Source organism: Paroedura picta, chromosome 1, assembly GCF_049243985.1.
Source record: "Paroedura picta isolate Pp20150507F chromosome 1, Ppicta_v3.0, whole genome shotgun sequence".
NCBI classification, from domain to species: Eukaryota; Metazoa; Chordata; class Lepidosauria; order Squamata; family Gekkonidae; genus Paroedura; species Paroedura picta.
Window position 1 is genome coordinate 155,358,666 of NC_135369.1, and position 21,705 is coordinate 155,380,370.

General features: G+C 43.0%; 1 protein-coding gene across 15 annotated transcripts in view; it reads right to left on the reverse strand.

Annotated features, from left to right (window-relative positions):
* The window catches only part of DLGAP2 (DLG associated protein 2), a 578,727-nt gene that overhangs the window by 88,362 nt on the left and 468,660 nt on the right, over positions 1 to 21,705 (reverse strand). For all 15 annotated transcript variants that reach the window (XM_077309418.1, XM_077309398.1, XM_077309427.1 and 12 more), the window contains one exon: positions 10,860 to 11,071. In XM_077309418.1, coding sequence (XP_077165533.1) covers positions 10,860 to 11,071 — 212 coding nt within the window. The remainder of the gene's footprint in view (positions 1 to 10,859; positions 11,072 to 21,705) is intronic.

Consider the following 21,705-nt stretch of genomic DNA (forward strand, 5'->3'; position numbering starts at 1 on the left):
CATCACTGGAAAGTCTTGTATAGTTCTAGTATAAATTAATTGTAGCTAATCAAAACTCCTTAGCAGATTGGAAAATCTGGAATTTATTTTGCAATCTAGACTGGATCCAAACAAGCCACTGATTTCAGCCAAAATTTTACATTTCATCCCAGATTCAGTGTACAATGTAGACTGTATAGCACCTGAGCCGCATGGGAGGGTGGTATATAAATTAAATAATAATAATAATAATAATAATAATAATAATAATAATAATAATAATAATAATAATAATAATGCAAAATTCATTGGCCTGTTTTAGAAGATAAGAAGAACCTAGCTAGATCAAATCAGTGGTCCATCTAGTTCAGCAACCTGTTTCACACAGTAGTCAACCAGTTCCCCTGGAACTGCACAGAGGCCAAGACCTTTCCTTGATGTTGCCTTCTGGTTCTGGGATTCAGCAATTGGTGTCTCTGAATATGAGGGGTCTAGTAGCCACTGACAGATTTAAGATTATCTAATCCCATTTTAAAGTTGTTTATTCCAGTGGCCATCACTACATCCTCCTGGCAATTAATTCCACATTTTAATCACTCTTTGTGAAAATTTGTATTTCTTGTCTTTCCCAAACCTACTGTCTACCAGTTTTCTTGGATGCTCTCAAATCTAATATTTTGTGTGCGGGACAAAAGGTTATCTTTGTGAACTCTCCAAATCCCGTGTCTAATTTTGTAATCCTCTACCAGATCCCTCCCTTAGTCCCCTCTTTTCTAAACTGAAAAATTCCAGACTCCTTGGCCTTTCCTCATAGGGAAGGTGCTCCAGCCTCCTAATCATCTTGCTTTCCCTCCTCTGTACTTTTTCCAGCTGTCCAATGTCCTTTTGAAGATACAGTACCATTAGCCTATACCTGAATTTGGGATTTTTTAAAATTATACTCATCCTTGTTTGAGAACAAAATTACATGCACAACTGTCATCAGCAATTGTCAGGGAGTGTGCTCGTGTGAGCTAACACCCTAGGGTTAATCATTAAAGGGGCACTAACCTCTCAACAGATTCTTCTTCCCAAAGAGGGGAAGGAGAGAATCCAACTTTCTGAACTGGTAATTTTATTTCAATCTGAATTTGGATCGCTAGTCATATTGATTGATTAGAAGCTTAAAACCACAGAACTTAAGAGAGCCAGCTTGCTGCAGTGGTTAGGAGTGTGGACTTCTAATCTGGCAAGCGGGGTTTGATTCCCCGCTCCTCTTCCATATGCAACCAGCTGAGTGAACTTGGGCTCCCCACAGCACTGATCAAGCTGTTCTGACCAAGCAGTAATATCAGGGCTCTCTCAGCCTCACCCACCCCACAGGATGTCTGGTGTGGGGAGAGGAAAGGATTGTAAGCTGCTTTGAGACTCCTTCAGGTAGAGAAAAGCGGCATATAAGAACCAACTCTTCTTCCTCTTCTTAAATTTTATCTGATTTAAGTCTGCTGCATCGTGCCCTTCAGAGTAACAGAGTTTTCAAAAGTGGAAGTTTCATTTTATAGCAACTTCAAAAATAGCAACTAAATCTATCATTGTGATAGCTGGATTTATTAAAATAGCAGCTCTTGTTCTGAAATACCTCATATTAACATCTAAGAAAGTGCAGGTCTTCCTATTCTGTTACTTTGGCTTCCAAGTCTCTGTTGTTCTATTGTAATTATACAACGTCCCAATAGAGCCAGGGGATCTTCTGGAATTAAATTGATTAAGAGTATTTGTTCTGTTTCTGTTTGACTATTGGTCTGTAATGAAGAGTGACTTACTGACTGAACTGATTTCTATACTATGTAAATCAGTTCCCTGGACAAAATGGCTCTTTTGGAGGATGGACTATGCCTTTATAGGAGGTCCCTCCTTCCCTCTCCTCAGGAGACTCTCAAGTCTCCAGGTATTTCCCAACCCAGAGTTGGCAACCACATTCAGAACAAGAAATGTTGGTTGTGAATGAGGTGACAAATATTGTTTCCCAAATGATTTTAGCTTGTTTTTTCTGCCTTCATTCTTTCCACCTTACTTTTTAATTTTTTATCGACCTTGATGAAGACTTTTGGAGAACTAGAAAGATTGCAATATGTCTGGTTCCTCCCAGATTCCCACCTGGGACGGAGCCATGAGGAGCATCCGGTCAGCTGACAGGTGGAAGCCTTAGCCACAGCCTGTCTCACCATGCAGCCTGGATGTGCCCGAGTGCATTCACGTTACCACCACCCCATCTGGCCGGAAGAACCAGTACAAGTCACGAGGAATGGAGGGCAAGGCTTTAACACTTCGGGGGTGGGAAGGAGGAAGGAAGGGTTGGCATAAGGGAGGGAGAAAAAGGGAGAAAGGGAGGGAACAGGGGGTTGGAGACTGAGGAAGAGAGGCTGACAACCAGGGAGCACACAGAAGAGGGAAGCAGAGGAGAAAGGCAGAACCCAGCAGAAGAGGGGAGAAAAAGTTCTGGAGTTGCTAGAAGAAGACAAAGAGGAAGACAGTAACTTATATAACAACCCCTCGCCTCCCCCCATTTGGAACCTGCTGAAAGGGGGACTTCCTCCCCATGAATTGGGGCAGGCACTAGGGAGAGTCCTAGTTGCCAGGTGAGGTAAGGGGCATCATGTTGTGGTGAATGTGGGCACTGGGGCCACAATGAAGAAGGCTGCACCCTGCATACCGCATCCCCTGGGTTGGGCCCGGACCAAGTTTGGTGTAGTGGTTAGGAGCGTGGACTTCTAATCTCACATGCCGGGTTTGATTCTGCACTCCCCCACATGCAACCAGCTGGGTGACGTTGGGCTTGCCATGGTGCTGATGAAACTGTTCTGACCGAGCAGTGAAATTAATATTATTATTTATTATATTTATATACCGCCCTCCCTGAAGGCTCAGGGCTCACTCAGCCTCACCCACCCACAGGGTGTCTGTTGTGGGGAGAGGAAAGGGAAGGCAATTGTAAGCTGCTTTGAGACTCCTTCGGGTAGGGAAAAGCGGCATATAAGGACCAACTCTTCTTTTTCTTCTTCAGGTGAGACAAGGCACCATCATTCAACCAGAAGATACCCTGATCAGGGGTACAGCGGTCTGACATAGAAACTACGTCAGGTATGGTGTCGGAGAGAACGGACGCAGGAGATTATGACAAACTAAAGGCAGTGATATTGAACTGATTTGAAATCTCTACAGAGTTGCATTGACAAAAGTGGAGGACAGCAGTGTTCCAGGCCATGCAAAGACCCCTAGTGCTCGTTGCAGCATTGAAGGACTCTGCAACCTGGTTGCTCTGTCCCATGACATACGATGGCTACCATATTGTGGAAAAGGTGGTCTGTGAATAACTGCTTTAGATAATCCCAGCCAGGGCCCGCCATTGGGTGACCTGCTCAAAACCCACAATATTGACCAAGGCACTCACCTTCCTCGAAAATTACCTGGCTGCCTACATCAGAGGAGGCAGTCAGGACCCCAGCCTGGAAGGATCTAGTGGAGCACCCCACCAGGTAGGACCCCCATCAGGGTGAGGTGGTGGACCTCTTCCTGGGCAAGGCCGGGTCCCCAAGCCTGAACAAGGAGGTCGGGCTCACTCGGGTGGCTGGAGCTATGGGTTATTGCCATAGATGGAAGCATGGTGGAGGGCACAAACACCAGGTCCCAGGGAAGGACTTTGGATTGGGATCACAGTGGTGGTCCATCCCGGTGTTCTGTTGTCGGGGTCCACAACCCCATCCCTCATGGAAGGCACAGGAGGGAAGGGAGCATGTTTCACCTGTGGGCAGTGGAGACTGCCATTTAATGGACTGTGATGAGGGCTGGAACTACAGCTTATAGGCCTCCTGTACCCAATCCAAGCCTCCGCCCCTGGTCACAGCCTAGAGTTATCAAATATGTTAATTATGTAGGATATTTAGGGCTTAATTGATTCTATGGACTAGAAGTCTAGATAAAATTCTTTGAGGCCCCTTATGTTTCTAAGGCAGGCCCTGGTCCAGATGAGCATCTCAGCATACTTTGGATAAAGGCTGGCTCCTATAGGACACTCACTGGATACTGGAAGTGTTCATCTGAACCAGGGTCTGCTTATTATATTATATCACTGTATGTAAAGGAGCTAACTGTATATTTAACATTTCTGTTTCTGTAATTTATGTATGCTGCTTTATTTATGCCTGACCATTGATAAAGACAGCGATGCTGAAATGTGTCTGGTTAGTCGTGGCATTTGTAAGAATGGACACTTGGATTTTAATGAGGCTATATTTTAAGTCTTGGGTTTTTAATTTCAATAAATATTGATATTCAATTTTACAATAAATTTTACCCTACAGAGGCTTGGCCATGTTTTATTTTGACCCTTTTTTGGGAGGTGCTCTTGACTTAGGTCAGGATATTTTCTCCTTTTTGTTGTGGTCAGCAGAAGAAGACAGAGGAAGACAGTGACTCTGACAACAACTTCTCACCTCCCCCCATTTAGAACCCTCCGAAAGGGGGACTTCCACTCCATGAATTGGGGGAGCCCTAGTTGCTGGGTGAGGTGTGATAAGTTGTGATATTTGGCTGAACTTAATAAAAGCTGTAACATGGATTTTGTTTTGGAATTTTACTATGGACCAACATGGCTACCTCCCTTTTTAGTCTGCTTAGACAATTTGTTGATTTTCAACAAAGATGATGTATGGCTGTGCCTCTAAAAATCAATACATCCAATGGCTTACAACATGTATTTTCCTATTTCTGAGACTGGGATGCAAACCCATGAATTCCAACAGAGAATTTAGTTATGTGAATTTTATCACACATCCCAGCATTTTAGAACACATCCTGGAAGTTCCATAAGCATAATACTGTTAAAAGATACACACATAGAAACAATTTATTATATGTAATTTGCAGTTATTAAAAATGTCATCCAGACTGAACAGTCATCTGAGTTTTTTACTATTATTAAAATAATGTTTTCCTGTTTCTATACAATATCACAATTATTTCACCATAACAATTATCACTGCCACTGATGAGGTTTCCAGTGAAAGTGGCAGATAGTCAGGAGCAAGGGTTGTCAGGTCCCCTCTGGCCACTGGTGAGGGTTGAGAAGGGGAACATTGCAGGATTCAGCTTAACTCCTGTAGATTTGGGCATGGAGCCTGGGTAGGACATGGACATCACTGGGGTACAGTGCCACACAGCCCGCCTTCCAAAGCATCCATTTTCTCAGGGGGTGGGGGGAGACTGATCTTTGTAGTTGGGCTGCCTGGCACAGCCAAGCATGCTGCTGCCACACATGGTGCTGAGGGTGGAGGAAGGCCCTGAGCATGAACAGCTGTCAATGCAGGCTTTACTGAAGCAGGAGCTTCTTGCAGCAGAAGAGGCTGCACTGAAAAGAATATCCAAGGCTACAGTTGTAAACAAGCTAGGAGTCTATAGTTAGAGAGTTACCAGAGCATCAAAATGAAGTCAAAGTCAAAATGTCAACAGGGAGTGTTCAGAATCAAGATTATTGCTACTGGTCTGAGGTTGTCAAGGTGTTCAGGAACAAGAGCATGGAGTCAGGCTGTGTCAGAAACTAAGCATGGTGCATCCACGCTGCATTCTTCATGGCTGCTTTTTAAATCAGGCTGAGCAGTCTGGGTGGTAGTTGTCCTACCATCACTCACTGTCATCAGAATCCTTGGTACACATGGCACCTTAAGCACGTTGAATGTCTCCTAAGTCTTTGCCAATAGCATCTAGCTGATTTGGGCAAATCTGGGCTAGTTGATTCAGGTATGGTGATTCCAGGAACACAGCCTGAAGTTCCTTGCTCCAGCTCTGCCTGATCAGCTTTTGTTGACACATCCGGCTACATTCCTTTGTCTGCTGAGCCCACAGCTGTTTCAGCTCCCCAAGATGCCAGCTTCCCTGCTTCATTCAATGAACTGTCATGGCTGGTGATGGGGACAGTAGTCTGGAGATGATCTGTAATTCCAAGGGTTTCCCCAGTCCCATATGGAGGCTGACATCTCTACCAATCACCCCTTCCTGAATGGTTCCAGTTCCATATGAGGATCTATTCTCTACTATATCTTCTTAAAAACTGCTTTGGAAACACTTGGGGTCCAAAGCAGCATATAAATGCAATAAATATATATATCATGGAAAATCCATGCAACAGAGATCGGCCTTGTAATTGTAGTAATCTATCTGGTAATACATTCCAAATTTTGGCTGTTGTGGGTTTTCCGAGCTGTGTGTCCATGGCCTGGCAATTTTAGCCCCCAAAGTTTTGCCAGTATCTGTGGCTAGTGTCTTCAGAGGCAGGGCACAGCAAGATGGGAATCTCTCTGTGCCCAAGTGTGAAGTGTATGAACAGTTCCTGTGTGTTTTATTTGCTTACTCACAACAGGACCATACCAGTTCTCCAGATAGGGTTGCCAGTGGGAGATGGAGGAGCAGGAGGGAGGCCCAGGCTGTGATGCCAGCAAAAAGGTGACATCACCTCTGACATGTACAGGACATGATATCATCACATTGTGATGTTGCAGTTATGCTTTAGTATTTGGGCAAAAATTGTAAGGTAAAAATGGCTTCTTCCATAGAGTTTTTACTCAAATATCAGAACATCGCCATAGTATCACCAGTGTGATGACACCACTTCCAGTACGTGCCAGAAATGATATCACCTCATTGCCAGGGACATAACTTGGACCTCCTTCCTGCTCGTGGTAAGTCCCCTGACCAGCCAGCTGATCAGTGGCAGAGGGCAGGGCCTGGTGATAGGGGAGTCAATTGCGATTTCTAGCCAGCATCACAATCTAGGCTTCCTGGTTAGAGGTCACATTCTGAACACTTCAAGGCTGAACCTACGTGAGCAGGTGTTGCTACCTGCAACATAGGTTCATTACATTATTTCTGTCTACAACACACTGATTATCACTATCATTATGGCAGTTTTGATTCCCATCAGTTTCTGGATATATATAGCGTCTGGCCACTGAGCATTTGTGAATCTATGAAGAAAACCGAACACTGAGTTGCACTAAATATAATTCTTATACCTAGGGAACTTCACAGCATGGAGGCCAGATTCTCTATATGCAATTACCCTGCCATATTAGACTATATTATCCAGATTAGAGTGGATAAAAAAGAGAAATCAAGGCCAATCAAGGCCCTCCAAGTTGAACAATTCATATTCAGTCTAAAATTTGGCAAATCATTTCTTTTTGAAGTCAAGATTTCTGCTAAATTTAATAACATTATTTGCAGCTGCAGGAAGGTCTATCTACCAAAATATTTGCTGAATGGCTGGCAATAAATAAAATAAGATTGCATTGCAAAAATATAAGGGTTTGTCTCTTCTGTTTTTTCAGTGCTCTTGTTAATAACTGAACTGAGTTGGGCCCCCTTTCTCCTCTTCTTATAATGTCAAAGTGCCTTACTTCATGATGAAGAATCCTATCCCTTGTCAAAGGAAAATGCATGAGGAAAATTCTATTAGGTTAAATAAACTGAGTGAGTAATTTTGAAAATTAATTTAAACAAAATCAGTTTCTGTTTTATGTTGAACTAGATTTTAAGCCCGTTGTATGTTTAAATACAACGGGCGCTAGAAAGGTCCTTCCTTCCTTCCTTCCTTCCTTCCTTCCTTCCTTCCTTCCTTCCTTCCTTCCTTCCTTCCTTCCTTCCTTCCTTCCTTCTATTCTCTCTCCTTTATGTCTGGTGTTCTCTCTCTCTCTCTCTCTCTCTCTCTCTCTCTCTCTCTCTGTCTTTATCTCCTCCTTCCTTCTATCCTTGCACCCATCTATGCAGCCTTTCTCTGATCTCCTGTCTGTGTCCCATCCATCCCTGGAGCCACGAAGCATCTGATTTTCTGTCTGTCTCCCATCCTGTAATCTCCCAGTTTGTCCAGCTCTGCATGCTTGCTTCCTGTGTATGTGTCCTGTCTGCCTTGTTCTTTCTGCCTGGATTTCTGCATCTGTGTGTCTGTCTGTGCCTTTCTTTCCTCCTTCCGTCTATCTCTCCAGGCAGCCTTCCAGGCATGTCTTGAGCTCCTTTCCGTCTGCCACCCATCTCTGTGTCCTCTAACTCTCAGTCTGTCTGGGGGAGGGGGGAGGGAGGGGTTGAAGGGACAGGGAAGGGACGCAGCATGGAGTTCTGGGGACTTGGGGCATTTTCCTGGAGCTGTGGGATGTCAGCGTGTGATTTGCGTGGTGAGTTGAGGCGTGCGATAAGCGAGAGGCTTGGGAGGGGGGGGGGAGAGTGGCAGATATCTGTCTGAGCTGTTTTTCCCCCATGTCTCTCTGCCTCTATCTTAGCATCTGTCTTTCTCTCTGTGTGCCTCTGTGTGTGTCTCCCCCATGTTTCCAGTCACAATTTAAGATTTTACCAAGTGCCATTGTCATCTTCTGAGGCCAGCTTCGGATGCCCTCATTTTCTGAGACTAGGCAGGCCCAGGAGGAGAAGAAGAAGAGTTGGTTCTTATATGTCACTTTTCTCTACCCAAAGGAGTCTCAAAGTGGCTTACAGTCGCCTTCCCTTTCATCTCCCCACAACACACCCTGTGAGGTAGCTGAGGCTGAGAGAGCCCTGATATCACTGCTCAGATGGCTCCCTCCCACAGTTCAAGGCCCTACATAGGACATAGTTTTCCCTACTGCCGCCCCCTGACCCCGATTTTGGAAAAAAAACTCCAGCCATTTCAGGACTCCTATCTCAGCTAGGTCGTGGGTCAATAATTTGTGTCAAACATCGCTGTCATATCTAATAGAAGCAGCAATGCTGACCCAGCTAGATCCAGCTTCGGAGTTCACCTGTCAGGCCAACTGAAGCCACCTTCACCCCAGAAGCAGGACTGGAAAGGGTCAAATGCTAAGTTTCTTCCAAGAATCCCTGGAGTTGTCTTGCCATTGCCCATGAAATCACCTTACCCAGAAACGCTATATGCGAGACTGGGTGGTAATTGGCCAAATCAGCGGGATCCAGCTTTTGTTTTTTCAATAAAGGCCACACCACTGCCTCTTTCAGCCTTTCTGGGAATGTCCCTGAGGTCCTGTGTTATCAGTGGAACAAACTACCGGTTTATAGTTTAATCTACCTATTTGCCTCAAAGTAGTCCTAATATTTGGAGCAAGTTCTTACTCAACTGAGACTAGCTAGATTTGTTCATCCTTTTGACTGTGGAGTAACCCCTGAAAATTTTTGCAGACTTCAAAGTAATCCTGAAGCAGTGTCAGCTGGCCATGTCTCCCTGCCATGCTCTTGGAAGTGACATCACCCAGACAGCCCCTCATAACCACCCCACTCACCAAGAGTGAAAAAACCCAAAGCAACCTTCCCAACTAACCAACCCCAAGAGGACTCACCCAGCTGGACTGTAGTGGCCTGCTCTACTCACTGCTGAGACTGAACTGCTAGGCAGGAGCTAAACCATGGTTCTCATCCACCTCAAGCCCTGAAACTGCACAGCAGCATGCTCTGCCAGGCCAAGCCTGAGGCTGAAGTAGGTCCTCTTGTAACCCTCTCTCCCACCCAGAGTTAAAAGCAGCAACAAAAGACTCCCCAAGAGGACTCACCTCACTGGACTCCAGCCGACACCAAGACTTCAACCACAGTTGAGGAGCCTTGGCTAGCAAGGGTTGCCTGGCCTGGGACCCTCCCTTTCCCACCCCCTCCAGGCCCATCATTGGTCATTTGGGGAAGGAGTGGGCCGACCTAACCAAATAAGAAGAAAACCACCCTGGGTAAATGCAATAATATTAAAAATTAATCCCCCCCCCCAAAAAAAAAACCCAGCTTATGTAACTCCTCCAAGGCTCTGGCATATCTCTGGAGTTACAAATAGGTATGGGTTGGGGAACTGACCTAGAAAGTTAAAAAAATGTAGCTGCAGCCTTTTATTGAAGCAGTACAGTTACACTGCCTATTACTGGCCTCTAGTAGGAGAAGAAAGCCCTTTTTGTCCACCTGTGGTAGGCAAGAAACTGGCAAATAAGACTTGAGGGCATTGTCCCACTCTATGTTCTTTGTAAAGAGGTATTATTGCCTCCACATATTCTCCAAGCAAATTTGCCTGCCATTCTACTCTCTCCAATCCATAAAAAACTGCAAAAAGTTTCAAAAATATGTTTGTGTGACTTTGGTGGCAGAGGATGAATTTGCTAATTTTCAATTAGGTATGCTACTTTCCAATTTTCTATTAGGCTTGCTAATTTTCAAATCCTATGCAGGACACATATCCTGAAAGTGTAAGCATTCTGAGCAAAGCTTTCTCCCCTCCGCCCCAAGTTTATGTCTAGCTTATTTTGCAGGGTTACTTTTGAACTACTCAAAGATATTATGTAAACCTGGGCCCTACAAATCCATGGACATCGCCAGTTCTGTTTGCTATAGCTAATGGAACAGCGAGAGCTGCAGGAGGAGGGTGGATACAAAATGTGAGATCACTCTGCACAGGACAATCCAGCTAAAAAACTATATCCTAGTTTTCCTGGAATACACTCAGATGGCCATATTGCACATATGACAGATGATAACTACAGTACTTATTTTATAAAATGTTAATAATACATATAAAACAGTACGCAATCACAGCCATTTGGTCCTCAGTATAACATAACTTGGAATTGTTTACCTTCAGTCTAAATATCTGGTCATTCTTTAGTATTTCATTCCATACTACTTCTACAGAAATATGACAAATTTATTCAGATTCCTCAAAAAAGTTTTTAATATTTAATATTATCTTACAGTTATAATACAAAAAAAAATCAATCTTAACATTTTGTTTAGAGCGGGCTTTGATGCAATATGAAGAAATATGAGGAGAGAAATGCACTCAAGTCAGTGAGCTTCATACTGACCAAATCTAGGAGAAAATGTGAAGGACTTACTTTTGGTGATCTCCGAGAGCTCTTTGTCCAATGGATTTTAACAATGACTCTGGTCGGACTGCTACCTTTGGTGATGTTTTGGGGCTAGTGTCGGAATCTCCGCTTTCCTCATCTCCCATGGCTTTAATATAACTTCCGCTTCTCATCCTTCTGCAGGGTATCTCCTCCTCTTTACCACCAGCAGGGTACCCTCCCCATTCATCTTGAGGCACCTGGTACAGCATAGCACAAGGACAAAACAGGAATACATTTTACAAGCTAGGGGCCTGTGAGAAATTGCAGGGGAAGGAGAATGATTTAAAATTGTGCGCCCCTCCCCATACCTAAATCTCCTTTCCCAGAATTCTATAACCTGTCAGAACTGACAGAAAGGTTAGCTGGGGGAGGATGTCAGATGGCAGCACTCCACTGTGAGTTCAGTGCTGGCCCTAGTGGTCCAGCTCCCATGATCCCAGGCCTCGCTAGCTGGGCTACCCCACTCTGCCGGAGCCCTCCCACTTACCGCTGCTTTCTGGAAGCCCATTTTTTAAATGGGCTTTGATACTAGTGTATCTAACGGCATAAGGAAGTATATTATCTGCAGGGAAGCTCATGGTATACAATGGGATACATGCTGCCCATGATAGGTTACCATTTGTTAAATAAGTACCTTTATTCACACTTTGGCAGTCTTTCAGAGAAGCCAACAAATATTAAGACCCAGTAGACCAGCATTTAGATAAGCATGACACGACCTATAACTATTTTCCATAACGCAGATCTCTCATAGAATCATAATAGGTATGAGGTAATTGATTAGTAACTAAGCATAGCTATATATAAATCAAATATGGCCCCATTCTCAGTTAGTATTACTGGTTTTTGTCGCATGTGCATGTGGGGGGGGGGGAGCAAAATAACGAAGAAAATACTTCTTCCTCCCTACCACATACTGCCTTGCATTAGTCTACTTAAGGCGCTCTCCATGCACAGCTATTTTCCACACGTCAAATCACTTATCAGATTAAGCAAGGTTTGTGAGCATATGTCAAATATTGATCCAATTAATTGTGTAGATGCTGTGTATATATACTGCATTGTTTTCACTGGTATATACATTTGGATGTGAATTACAACACATACTGATTTTCCTGCATACATTGATATATTCCCCAATAGACTTGAATCCATTCTTGACAATTTTCTAGGCTAATTTAGCTTCTACATTCAAGACACCCACTTTAAGCAGAAGAAATTATGTTCAGTTTCGAAAGTAATGTTTTGCTTCAAAAACCATGCAAGTTGTCATTAGAAACCACATAATCTTATAAATATACGTTAGAGTTTAATACTTATGGATGTCATGTTAGAAATACCTGTGTAGTTAGTAGAATCACAATTAATCCATTTTCATTATCTTTGGAATCAGAGGATGTCAGTACAGTTTCCAAAGTAATACCCAAATGAAAATGAGTATGTTGACTAAATGTAATAACTCTGTTTAATTACAAGGATATCACATAACTCACAGGAATTTCTCATAATTTCAGAAACTAGTTTATGCGTGCTATGAATCTGGCTTATATATCTTAAATTCTTGACATTTGATTGCATAATGCTCTTAATCAAGTCTCCTGCTTTCAGATTCCTTTCTGTCCTGATCTGTTCCAATGTACAAATAAATACATAAATTAAAAAATCAGTAAGTGCATTTCATACCCACACAGTTTTGAAAGTACAGGCTATCTAAAAGATTGGGGCCAGTGGTTTGACACAGTAATTAGAGTTGAGACTGAAGAGACTAGAGACTAATCCTGACAAGACATAAGGGTTACTAGCAAGTGGAAGCTCTGATCCATGGCTTAAAGCATCACTCATTTTGAATGGGGCTGCACTCTCCTTGATGAACCAGGTATGTAATTTGGAGGAAATTTGGATGTGCTCTTTAAACCAGGGTTCACGGACACTGTCAACTTGCTCCTTTTTAAATCACACTTTTAAAAATATGCGTGGGTAAACGATTATGCATCTGAGCAAGCTTCCCTCAAGTGGGAGGGTACTTCATCCATTGTACTTGAAGCTCATTGGTAGGCTGCGGTCAGCAGCAATGTCACCTGACTGACACATGCTCCTGGAAGAGTTTCATGGGAATCGTAGTTTATGTGCTTTCTGGTCAGCCCATTGGTGTAAGAGAGTTCAGGGGAGGAGACAGAAAACACAGTAACATTTATGCATGCCATAAATAGCAACCCTAGAACCAGAGTAAGGAAAAAGTCGTAGCAAAGCAAGTTTACAGTACTGAGAGGAAAAGATGCAGAAATTGTGTACTGACTGCTATGAGAGGTGAGTGTCGTGCAGAATCAAAAATACCATGATGGGCTGTCCATGGTGAAACCAGTGCCACATGCATTTTTTGCAGACTTTCTGCAAGGTTTCCTGCCATGCATAATAACCTCAGGTTTACTACTGGATAAGCAGGTGGCAAGTACTGCCAGGAGTGCCTCTCACCATTTTCAACTAGATAATTAGCTGTGGCCTTTCCTGAACAGCAAAGAGCTGACTCCTGTGGTGTGGGCACTGGTTACATCTAAAAGGGCACTCTAAGTGGAGCTGCTCTTGAAAATTGGTCAGAAACTTCAGTTGGTGTTGAATGTCACAGCCAGGATATTGACAGCAGTGGGTCATAGGAACCACATTACTCCAGCTGATCTAAATCAGTTCCCAGGCACAATTTAAGATGTTACCAACTGCCATCATCACCTCCTGAGGTCTGCTTCGGGTGCCCTCATTTTCTTAGACTAGGCAGGTAGCAGCCCAGGAGAAGAAGAAGAGTTGGTTCTTATATGTCACTTTTCTTTACCCAAAGGAGTCTCAAAGCAGCTTACAATTGCCTTCCCCACAACAGGCACCCTGTGAGGTAGGTGAGGCTGAGAGAGCCCTGATAATACTGGTCTGCCAGAACAGCTTTATCAGTGCTGTGGCAAGCCCAAGGTCACCCAGCTGAGAAGGCCTTCTCAGTTGTGGCACTAAGACTGTTCCCCTAGGAGGAAGACTCATTTGTTGATTTCTGTTGCCATCTTCCACCAATGGGTGATGACTTTTTTTTGTTTCATCTCATGATCCCTCTTTTCTATCCTATGTTTTAATTGTTGTTTTTATGTATTGGTATGGGTATTTTAGCTTTGGTTTTAATTGTCTGTGGATTGGCAGTTGGATGCCATCATGCTGATGATGCTTAGCTCTTCATTTCTTTGTCCAACGTATTGTCAAATCTAACTTGCAAACTTAAATGGACTCCGGGGAATGGTAGAGGACAGGAAGGCCTGGAGGATCATTGTCCATGGGGTCGCGATGGGTCGGACACGACTTCGCACATAACAACAACAACAATTGTCAAATCTAGCCATCCTGAGCCAATGCTTAGGTATTGTAGTTAAGTGGCTGAGGAAAAATAAGCTGACCCTGGATCTTGACAAAACAGAAGTAATGCTGATCAGACAGGCCAAACACGTTTATTGCGATTCCCATATCTGATGTGTTGCAGCTGACTCAGTTAAGTTTTCAGGGCTTATCCTGGACTCTGCATTATTGCTGGAGAAGCAAATTGTCACACAATGTGCTAATTTAAATTTTCTCTTTGTTTGGAAGATAGCTCTCTACTTTGACCAGTCTAGGCTATTGTAATGCACTTTACATGGCTCTGTCCTTGAAGACTACTCAGCAGCTGCAGCTGACACTGAATGCTGCTGCTTGGTTATTATTCAGAGCCAGGCACAGCATACATATTAATACCTATTCTGGAGCAACTAGATAGCTTATCATTTACTTTCTGGATACAATTATAGGTACAGTTATAACTTGTAAAGCCATTAATTAACCTAGAAGTTGCATATTTGCAGAACCTCTTCTGCCATTATTTCCTGCTGAGGTAGCTCCACTAATCGGAGCAATATATTAAAAGTTCCACCTTGAAAATGGCTATCTAAGCACCCTGTGCTGTGGCTCCCATTTGGTGGAATGGCTTGCCTGAGGACCTCAGGAAGTCTCCTGCACTTCTATCACTTTGCAAAATATGTAAAACAGGAAAACATTTTAATGCATGGGTCAGGGATGCTGGAAACCAGAATTCTACAGGTAAGCTAGCTCCCCCCCCCGCCTCATTTTATACTGTTATTGTTTACTGGATGTATTAATACTATCTGTACTTCTGTATTCTCAAATGATGAAATCTAGGTATAGACAGGTATTTGTCTACAGAACTAGTCAACCCAGATTTTTTTTTTAAGTAAAGTTTTTAATAAAAATACTGAGCTCTTGGCTGCCATTTCTGAAAAGGGAGGAAGCTGCCCACCATCACATGAGCCAGGTGGGTGAGGAAGAGAACCAGGAGCTGACACCACATCAGCCAGCCTTTGAGGAAAGTGGACAGATGACAAATGGGAACTTGTCACCCTACTGGCCCCCTCCACTGGCACTGCAGGCAGGTAGACAAGGAGGAGTGGGAGCCACTGCCATCCCCCCCACCCATCAGGTGAGTGCTACAGGTGGGAGAGGAGGAGGAGGTTCTAGGAGAAGGAGTGGGAACAGCTGCTGTTGATGTCTGCTGCCTCTGCATAAACCAAACAGGTCAAAGGTGCTGCAAGGGGGGAAAGACAGAGCTGCCACCCCTACTACTACAGGCAGATAACCTGGCCAGCAAGCAGCTGACGAGGTCTTGCGGGTCCCCAGCTTGGACATATAATACTGTCTTTTGTTATATCTTTTTAAAAGCTTTACCTTGAGAGTTTCAGCAAGAAAATTGGACAAAAAATGAAGTAAATAAATATTGCATAGTTTATTGGATATATTATTACTTTTATCTCATTTTTCTCTAATTGTGACATCTAGTTCATTGGATCCTCTAATGTGTGAAATCCAGGCTACAGGATGAATTGTATTGTTTCTATGTCATTATTCATCAATTTCGTGATCTTGTCATATTGCATTGTTCATTCAATGCCTTGGACTTGTCTTTAGTGCAAAGTTCTTATGACTCTCTAACCTGCTCTGAATCTCATCAGCAATCAGCAAAGTAGATAATAAATGACCCCACATGACTCCCTAACCCAACTGTCTATGGTACAACATACAATGTATAGCAGATTGGGAAGGACACTACTATCAGCTCCAAAATTTAAGCTGTGCTTTGCTGGCTCTTCCTGTTTCCTGTTATTAAATGAGATACTGTTATTAGTTATAGTAGCCTTTCCTTGGAGCCTGAGGTTTCCTACCAGTCACAGTTAAAATATTATACTTTAAAATCAATAAAGCCCCAGTTATCCTTTCCACTGTATAGATGCCAGGAGTTTATACTCCCATTAAAGGCCTCAGTAAAATAAATGGCCTTGCAGCACCTCCTGAAGATTTCTAAGGATGGTGCGGTCCTTGCCTCTAATGACATCCTTTTCCACAAATCGGGAACTACTACAGAAAAGAACAGTCTCCAACTGATGCCAGGTAGGTCGATATAAGTGAGGAAACTGCTGGTAGGTAGCAGCAAGGAAATCATAGCTAGCACACAGGGACATATGAAAGAGTATGGGCTTTCAGATAGGTGGAGCACAAGCCATGAAGGGATTTAAAGGTCATAACCATCACCTTGAATTGGACTCAGAAACAAACTGGCAGGCAGCCAAGATAGCTGTTTTAAGATGAGTAACATGCATTCCTGTTGTCTAGCAATAAAATAGGGTTCAACATTCTGAACCAGTTGCAGTTTTTGGACTGTTATCAAGGCCTGCCCAAATCAGAGCACATTATAGTAACCCAGGCTTTCTCAACCAGGATTTCATGAAACCCTGGGGTTTCTTGATGGCCCTGGAAGGGTTTCCCAAATGGATAGTATGTATGTATGTATGTATGTATGTATGTATGTATGTATGTATGCATGCATGCATGCATGCATGCATGCATGCATGCATGCATGCATGTACATACGTTAAACATTTATCAGGTTTATGACCAAATATGGTCATATCAACCCACCTCTCCTCCCAAAATGGACAATGATAGGCCTGGAGCAGAGTGGGGAGTGAGGGTCCATAGATAGGCATGTACACAGGTATGCTTCCCCAGGCATATTGTGCACCACTTCTGGGGTTTCACAAAGCCTGAAGACTGTTTCAGGGATTTCTCAATGGTAGAAAAGTTGAGAAAGACTGCACTAATCCAACCATAATGTGACTGGCAGAAGTTGCTCTTGGCCACTGTGTTAATCTGCTATTCAAACTGGAAGGCTGGGTCCCCAAACCGCCCAGCCATTGGATTAAGTCTAATCATAATAACCAAGATCTGAAGGTATCATTAAGTAACATCCTTCTGGCCTCAGACAAGTTGGCCATTTGAACTCAGGAGAAGCCCAAAGTGTACTGGACATTCTGTTTAAATATTAATATTTAAAATTATTTTTGTACTGTATTTTGATTGTTTTTTTATCGTAAACTCCTCAGGGGAGAAAAGTGGCAAAAAATATTCCAAGTCACTACCAAATAATAGTAAGTCAGTGATTGCCAACTTTAAAACAAATGAGAATGGCTTCTGAGTAATGAAAAATATTCTGACCTAGAATCCAAGCTGTAGAAAAATAACATGGCTGAGGAACAGCATTGCTAGCCCTTGGGAGGCTTGGGGGTCCAAAAAGGCTGGAATGGTGTCACATAACTCCAGTTCTAGGTGCCTGCTGCCACTTCTAGAAATGAGGTCAGTGCATTACATCATGGTCTAGGATTTGCTCCAAACAAAATGGAAAAAATTATAAAAATTGGCAAATTGTCTAAAGTGTTCCACATTTTGGTAACATCACTCTGGGGCTCCTAGCTGGAAGGGATACTGCAGCAATATGCAATGCCCCCCCTTCCCCCTACTGCTGTGTTGAGCACCAGAATGAGACTACCCGTTAAACAACATAGAGAAAAATCCTATATAACAGAAACTTTAAAAAATAGAACTGAAGCAGATTTTCTTATGACCTTTTCCTAGATCTTCTCAGCAATGTACAAGCTAATCTGCGGCAGCTGGTGAGCTACAGGTTTCTCACGTGATACCTGTTGGAAACCCCTGCTATAAATGTATTCACTTGGTACTGTGAACAAATGGGAAATATTTGCTCTGGTATATATATATTCAGCATTTCACTTCATCTCATTTACACTGCCACAGCTTAATCACTATTGTTTATATATATGAACTCTTACTTAAAAATGTAGCATCTCTGATATGCCAATTCTTTTCAAAATACCCCTAAGGGCCATTATATTACACAAGGAAGCATTTCTCCGTCTCTCTTTTATTCATTCAAAACACTTGCAAAAATCTGTATACATATGATGGAAAACATCGAAGTTCTTTTATGGCTTGTGAGAATAGTTATCGATGTCTGAAATTCCCATCTGCAGGGTTTGCATCTGCTAATTGGGAATAATTACTCTAATTACCGACTTGCATTTAGCAACGATTGCTGATATCTATAATTTCTCAAAAGCCTTCTTCCTGTTTGAAGATGGCAAATCCTTGTATGTGCAGCTTTTAATGCACAAAGGAAAAGAAATTCATTTGGCATTCTGCTGTTCAAGGTTCAGCACCTGTGTGATGGCAGAAGAAATGCTTGCAACAAAATAGGGGGAAACACGCTTCAAAATTACTTGCAAGCACCAGATTGAGCTTATGTTCCAATCACCAGTTCCATTCTGTATGGATCAAGTTGCAACGTCTATGTGCAAATCACCAGCAGCATTGGATGCAGCATCCCTTTGTACTTCAAAAATATTTCGTACTGGGCTAGACATGCCCAAGAAGTAAACCTCATTGTGAGGGCTAAATCAATACACCAAATCTTTCAGAGTCATTTTCCCCAACCCAGAAAGTATAACAGAGAGCAGGGACAAAGAGTGCTAAAATAAGGAGCACTTCAAGCACATAGGAAAATCACAATACAAATATTAAAGACAGTGGGTTGGTTCTTATGGGGAAGCAAAAGATGGGCATTTCCAGCCAGCTCCTCAACTCATGCTTAGCAGGCTTTAGATGCTATAAGTGATCTGTGACCCCAGTTTGTGGATACCCAGATCTGTAGATCAGGGCCATATGGACAATAAACAACTGTTTCTGCAAATTTAGGGGACTCTGTAGGTTTGCAGAAGAACTTAATTTTAAAAAGTGGGGGCTCAAATTTCCCCTAAAGTACCTCAGTGGCATGCAGCCCAGGAAGTGTGATGGGCCTGCAGGTGGAGGCACGGCAAGCCAGGACCTGCGTTAATCACGAGGCAACAGAGAAGGTCAGGCGCCGCACTGAGTACTGCACCTGGGGTTGGTGGCACTGCAGTCTAGAAGTCGCAATGGGCAGGGAGGCATGGTAGGCCAGCAGCGTTGCTGAGCATGGTGGCACTGTGGTAGGCTGGGAGCTGCATTGTGTACAGTGACAGCTGCACAGCAGACTGGGAACCATGCTGGGCCTAACAGTGGCTGAGGAGGATGCTGGGCTCAGGAGTCACACATGACTTAGCACCTAGGAGGGATATTGCATTCCCCCCAGCTTGTGGAGGCAGAGGATGCCTAGCAGCTGTGCAGAGTCCAGCAGCAGAAGAGGAGGATGCTGGGCTTAGGAGACATGTCAGGATCTCTCCCTGTGAGTGCCTCCCCACTAAGCTGTAAGGAGAATCACAGCAGCAATGGGGAGAGGAATTTTCCCTATGAGTATCAGAATCCCCCTATGAGTCTCCACATCCTAATTTTAATACCACCCCACATTTTCTCCAATTAGGGCATCCAGAGTACCTGTTTTGGCTTTTAGCATGATTTTAACTCTTATGATTTTTACCAGTTTTTGGAAACCCTGTTCTACAATGCGGTCATGGAACTTCCGGTTACGTAGCTGGAGGTGATGTTGTTCAATGCAAAGAAGCTGCACTGCTGATTTCCCAGTGTTATAGATAAGCCAAAAACGAAATCAAAAGGCCAAATTAATGAGTCTCTCATCCACGATTATTAGGTATATTAAGTATATTAATCATTCTACTTCTTGGCAATCAGAACAGGGTCCCAGGTACATTTATCCTGTTTTCTGATTCTTCCTCAATGATTCTTCCTCAAGGTGATGCTGTGGCTTTGTGGGATGCTGTTTTGGTAAGTCCTCCCCCCAAGACACACACACCCCCTGGGGCTGCGAAAGAAAGACAAACATGCAGAAATGGCCCTTATCCCTCCTTTCCCCAGCTTGCTTTCAATTCATTCCAAAGACATTTAAGAGCAGTTGGAAATAGCACAGAACAGGCAAAATAATATCTGTGTACATTATTTTTACTATTTTAAAGAAGATTCAGCAATCCACCAGCCATGTAGTTATCTGGAATTAGTCACAGGGCCTTGAACAATAACATCCCTTGGTGTATTTCTGAACTTTTAAACAGTGAAAGAGAAAGTAATTTGTTTCATTTTGCTGGTATTAGCTAGTGTTTTAAGGAAACACATTATTTATCCAATTACACCTAAAACCTACATTCTAAATTCTACAGATATTTACTTCTACCTCTTTCTCTGATCCATTTCTAGGATTCCTTCATAGGAGGCATGCTGATGGATGATGCTATTATCTCAGAACGTTGAGATCTGTTCCTCCATCATTCACTTACCAACCATAGCAATGTGCTATGCCTTATCATTTATTCAAGGGCTACTTATTTCCTCTATAAATTAGACAAACATTGTTGGCAAATATCATTGTGGACCCAATCACCGAATCTCAGATAGGTTAATGTAAGCAGTTTGGATATAGCGATAAGGATGATGATGTCTTTTCTAATGCGAGAACAAAAAGCCTGGTCATCTGCTTACTCAGAAGGAAGTCCCACTGAGGTCAACAGGACATACTGCCAATTAAGTGTGCACAAAGTTGCTGCCTCAGTCTTCTTTCCCAATTAAAAATATGATGGGGGCGTACTCTCTGGGTAATGAGCTCAATCCAGCAATATGTACTGGTAACCAAGTGTTTGGGACAGAGATATCTGTGCAACAAAATCCCAATATTGTTTTTTTTTGGGGGGGGGGGGAGAGGAGATTAGAGTAAAAAAGCAGCATTTGGACACTTTCTGTAGGGAAAAAATAGCAAACACGTGGAAACCATTGCTGGGGAAAGATTAATCACCTCCTTCTACATTTTCATTGTCCGTTCTAAATTTCACCTTTCTGAAGATGAATTTCACTGGAAAAAATGGTGTCAGGGATTTGTTGTCCATGCTTGTATATCAAATGTAGCTAGCAGCTGTCTAGCTGACACCAGTAGAATAATAGCAGATGTCCCTTTCAACAGAATTTATATGCTCATGCTGCCTTAGACTCCTATGTACTAGTTTCTATTTTTCTATTTACATGTAATATGGTGGTGTTATGGAGGTGCATTCGACATTGTGAACCCACACCTGTGGTCTGAAACGGCAGAAAGCTTGGCCTAAATGCCTGTACATTGCCTTGTTTAAAGTCTCAAACTCGGATTTGCAAGACCCAGGAATGCATCCCCACTCTGCTCGCTGGAAGCTCACTGGTCGAACTTGTCCCCCTATCCCCTCTCTCAGCCTGACCTACCTTACAGTCATTCTGGATACCCAAAGAGGAGAAAAGTGGAATAGGAGCATATAAATAAATATGTTAACTATGGACATCTTCTGCTAATAATATCTTTTGCTAGCCCAGGTCCAAACTATATGATAAGTATTATTTCTGCAACATGGGACTCTCTCTATATTTACGTAGCATCCATGATCTGATTGCAGAAGTCTAAATTGTGTGATGGATTTATAGGGATTGCCTGAGATGATTCAGCCCTATAGCAGAATCA